At 43.9% G+C, this 4502-nt stretch overlaps 1 protein-coding gene across 1 annotated transcript in view; it reads left to right on the top strand.

Annotated features, from left to right (window-relative positions):
- Positions 1-231: 231 nt before the first annotated feature.
- LAMP2 (lysosomal associated membrane protein 2) overlaps positions 232-4502 on the top strand; it is a 17196-nt gene continuing 12925 nt past the window's right edge. Inside the window, exons 1-4 of the mRNA XM_031554737.1 lie at positions 232-466; positions 2770-2888; positions 3382-3595; positions 4161-4322. Of these exons, the coding sequence (XP_031410597.1) occupies positions 232-466; positions 2770-2888; positions 3382-3595; positions 4161-4322 (730 nt within the window). The remainder of the gene's footprint in view (positions 467-2769; positions 2889-3381; positions 3596-4160; positions 4323-4502) is intronic.

A 4502-nucleotide genomic window follows, 5' to 3' on the forward strand; every position in this document is an offset into this window, starting at 1 on the left:
ATAAAAAGGAAAAAAGGAAGCGTTAGTCGAGAGGCAGGCAGCTCTGTTTGTGAAGCGCGGAGGGGCATCATCCACAGAGTCTGCGGCGCCGCCCGCCCCGCCGTGCGCCCGGCGGTTCTTCATCCGCTCCATCCCAACGCCTGCCGCCGAGCCGCCAACTCGGGCGGCTTCCCCCGGCAGCAGGTCGTGCCGCAGCCTTCCGCCCCAGCGCCCGCCTCGGTGAAAGCGGCGATGGCAGGGCGAGAAAAAAGCAAAACCAGCCTTTCATGCCCTGCGCGCACGTCCCCAATAAACGCATCGCCGAGCGGGCGTTGCGAAAAGCCGGGCTGCGTTGTGCCAATAACCTGCTGTGTGACCGCCGGCTTTGCTGCCGCCGGCGCTGTTACGCAAGCGCTGGGCTGGGCGCTGCTCCGTGCGGCGGGGCTTCGGGCCTCTGCTTTTCCATCGCTGTGCGATAAATGTGGCGGTTCAGCAACCCGTTTCCGCGCTGTGCACCGTGCCGGCTGCACTCAGTCTTTGTCACCTTTTGCCTGTTTTCGGTTATTTAGAGTAGACCAAGTGCTGTGCAGTGTGGGGATCGTGTGTTTTCTGAAGTCATTTCCTACCGGCGACAAAACGCCCCGATATCTGCTTTTACAGTTGCGGTTACTTGCTGTCGGTGTAACTAAGTAGGTCAGGGTGTGCCTGGTCTGCCCTGTGAACCTGCTTGGTGTGGCATTTCTCTTTGCTGTTGAACCTAATAGCACCTATATTGAAATATCCCCTTTAGAGAAGTTATTTTCAAGCTGTTTTCTCTGTAAAGAGTCTGTGTAGTATTTAACCCGCTGCTTCTGATGCCACATCATCCTGAGGGTGCTTTCGGTCCCAATCAGTAAGATATCTGCCTTCTGTGCCCCACTAACTCCCAGCAAATACAGAATTTCACACCCCTTATCTTTTTTCCTTACGAAGGTGAAAGAGCCTTGCTTATGTAAAACAGCACTGAAAAGTTAAATAAATAAAAATCACAGCGTTACAAAGCAAATTACCGAGGCATTAATACCAAAATCCTCTTTGGTTTATACTCTTTTTGTGCCTCAGTGGAGTCGCTCGGCGTGCCAGGCGGCGTGACCTGCAGGTGTGTTTGTATGCAGGCACCACAGCTGGCCTGGCTGAGTTGCAGTGGTTGCCCAAAACTTTAGATTTTCCACATTCTTTCTGAAATGAGAAGGGCTGGTACATAGGTGCAGTATCAAATCCCTCCTTCAGTCAGAAGGGTAAGAGTTTTTAGCGTTGCTGGAACTCCAAACTGACTCTTGGCAACGAGTTCCGGTGCTGTGTGTTGGCAGATTGCAGAGCTGTTATCTCTGGGTTGCACCACAGATCTGTGTGCTAACAGTAACTCTTCTAAAAGCCATTTGCACTGCTGCTTTAACACCCTGCAAGTGCCTTGCCTGGGCATGAGATGTGCTGCTTGTATCTGTTACCCTGCTTACTGAGGATCAGTAACAAAAGAACAAAAGTATGGATGTTACCACCAGACTCTTAGAGCTTATTTAATAAGTCATTCTGTGAGCTGTTGGGGATAGAGTGCGCGTTTATGTGCCTCCTGTAAACAAATAGAGTATGGCCTGGGTTACTGAACGTGATGCTTAAGTGATATTATTAGGTATGATGCTTGGTCAGGTGGGGTGATGTATTTGCTGCTATTGTTGAAGCTAGAGCTCCTTGAGGTTTACTGCTTCAAGTTTAGAATAAACCATGTGAACCCCTCATTTACTGCCTTGTCCTTAATCTGACGTGTTCTTACCGCACAATAGTTACATTAGGGTTTGTTCTAGCAGTGATAAATTCATGTGTGGTATTGAGCACAATGGCTTCAAAGTCAACACAGACAAGTTTCTCCTGGCTCTACCTTGGATGCTTCTTACAGAAGGTGCTCCAAACAGCATAAACAATGCAGGCTGCACTTGAATGCTGGTACAGCCAACTGTCTTGTGTGCTGAGCTTTGTGTTGCTGGTGGAAGAGAACTGGTATCGGGCAGGGAAGAAGTCCTTAACGTCAAGGTAAAGTGTGATGCAGAGTGTGAAGTACCGCGGATTCTGTGTGTTGAGGGATGGAAGGCTTGAATGGCTATTGAAGAGAACTGTGCAATCACAGTTCCCATCATTTTAAGGAAATGAGCCTGACAAACATCAACCTTATGTTAGTCAGGAATGATTCTTCTCGTATTTCAGTCCTGTCTGTTTTAGGGAACTGTGGCAGACTGGGAATGCTGAGCAAAACCAAATGAGAACTGGCTTTGGGGAAGTCTCTGTGCTGGGAGTCGGGCTGGGTTAAAAATCCAACTATAACAAGTTCTCTAAAACCTTGAATGAAATTTAACACCCGTGTCCTTTGAGCCAGAAATTGTAGAAAGCACACTGATCTTTCTTGGAGGTCAGCTGGAGTCACGCCATCGATGAAACAACATGGAGACTCTGGTCAACAAGTACTACATTGTTCTGAGTGCTGTGTTCATGCAGTTTGGTTTACTCAGTTTCAGTCAGCAGAAAGCTAATGCTCATTTAATTTGTTGGCCTTGGTCCGGCAAGTAGACTATAAATTATCCTCTCAATTAGTATTTAGCACTGATAACTTGATGAGGGGCTTCCTAGTTTTAACATTTGTTAGATATCTGGCTATCAGATCGGTGTCTGACAAATAGAATCCAGTCTGAAAGAATGTACTGCTTTGTAATGAGTGTAAAGTCTATGTATGTCTTAATAGCTAATAATTGTATCTTTCAGGCTTTTTCCAGTCCTATGCAGTGGAAGTAGATGTAAAGGATGCCTCTAATGTTACATGCTTGTACGCACAATGGATGATGAAATTCTTGATAAAATATGAAACAAACAGTAGTGATTATGTAAGTATTTGGAGCTAACTTTTGTTGAGAACTGCATTTAGTCTGGGATAAAACAATTTGATACACTTTGTATTTAGTTTATTGGTTTTCTTGATAGAGGCAATTATTAAGAGTGTTTCTAAACATCCATTTTAAAACAAAGCATAAGTTCTCAATTAATAATACAAGTACCCTACTGCACCTAGAAGGCATACTGGTCTAAGTTGGTGATTTTATTTATCAATGTAGCAGTATTCTGAGGCTAAACATTGAATGTTAGTTGTGCTTTGGTGTAGTGGAGTTTATCAGCCAAGTTAAATTTGTAATTTTGTTCTCAGACCTGATGTGGCTCCCTTGTGAGCCCGGTGTCAGGAGGGTTATTCTACAAAACTGTGGAAAAGCCTAAAATAATCTTACTGGTCCTGTGCAAGGTTCCATCTAACTCTGGCAGGTTTATAAGGCTGCCATGGGGAAGAATGGTTATCTGAAAATAGTGCAAACTTTTTTCTTTTAGAAAAATGCAAGCTTGGATTTGACATCCACTGTGACACACAACGGAAGCATCTGTGGCAGTGACACACGGGCTGCGCTTCTGGCAGTGCAGTTTGGAGATGGTCACTCTTGGAGTGTTAACTTCACAAAAAACAACGGAACTTACCGGGCTGAGTTTATCACATTTACCTACAACACCAATGATACTGCTGTCTTTCCTGATGCTAGAAGACAAGGTAGCATTATCTCGTGTCCCTGACCTCGCTTGGCTTTTCCAAAGTTCGAAGTACTGCGAGGGTATCTGATGACCTCCGTGCAGAACGCTGCTGCTGCTCGTAGTGCCTGTGTACTGGATAAGAGTGCAGACTTGTTAGGTTAACTAGTTAACTAGTGCCTTAAGTTAGCTTGACTAGTGCCCTTAGGTGGAACAGAAAGGGAAGGTTAACCATTTGAACAGGTTTGATGGGGGAGGGGATGCTTCTAGCACATAAGGGGCAAATATAAGACTGATTTCTGTTTGTTCACCTTCTGTGTAGGAAAATAAAAAGTGTTAGGGTTTCTCTGTATACTTAGTCCTACCAGTGTGGTTTTTTTCTTGAACAGAGACTTAGTGTTCTCCTTTCTAAAGACTTCTCTGTGTCACATCAGGTCAGAACACATGGCTAAAACATTCAAGAGAGGTTAGGACTGTTAGACTTAATTCCTGTTATTTCTTTGTCTTATGAATTACAGAAAACATAACACTACCTGTAAATGTTCTTGTGGTAAACAAAACATTAAAATATTTGTTTTTATTTGTAGGACCAGTTACAATTGTTGTAAAGGATGCTATGCATCCAGTTCAAGTGGATAATGTCTTTGTGTGTCATCATACTATCTCTTTTGAAGCAGAAAATGTAACACAGATTTTCTGGAATGTTACTATGCAGCCTTTTGTTCAGAATGGCACAATTAGTAAAAAAGGTGAGTGTTTCAAATTGTAAATGGGCTTTTTTTTTTTTATGGTGTCCTAGTGCAGGGGTGAAATCCAGTAATTAAAAAGATCCAACAGTTCTAAAATGTGCCATGTTGAATAATACATATATGTGTGCATGTATATATAAAGTCTTCAACCATGTCTTTCCTTGTTCCTGGAAAGAAAGA

This window comes from Meleagris gallopavo, chromosome 9, assembly GCF_000146605.3.
Source record: "Meleagris gallopavo isolate NT-WF06-2002-E0010 breed Aviagen turkey brand Nicholas breeding stock chromosome 9, Turkey_5.1, whole genome shotgun sequence".
Classification (NCBI taxonomy): domain Eukaryota; kingdom Metazoa; phylum Chordata; class Aves; order Galliformes; family Phasianidae; genus Meleagris; species Meleagris gallopavo.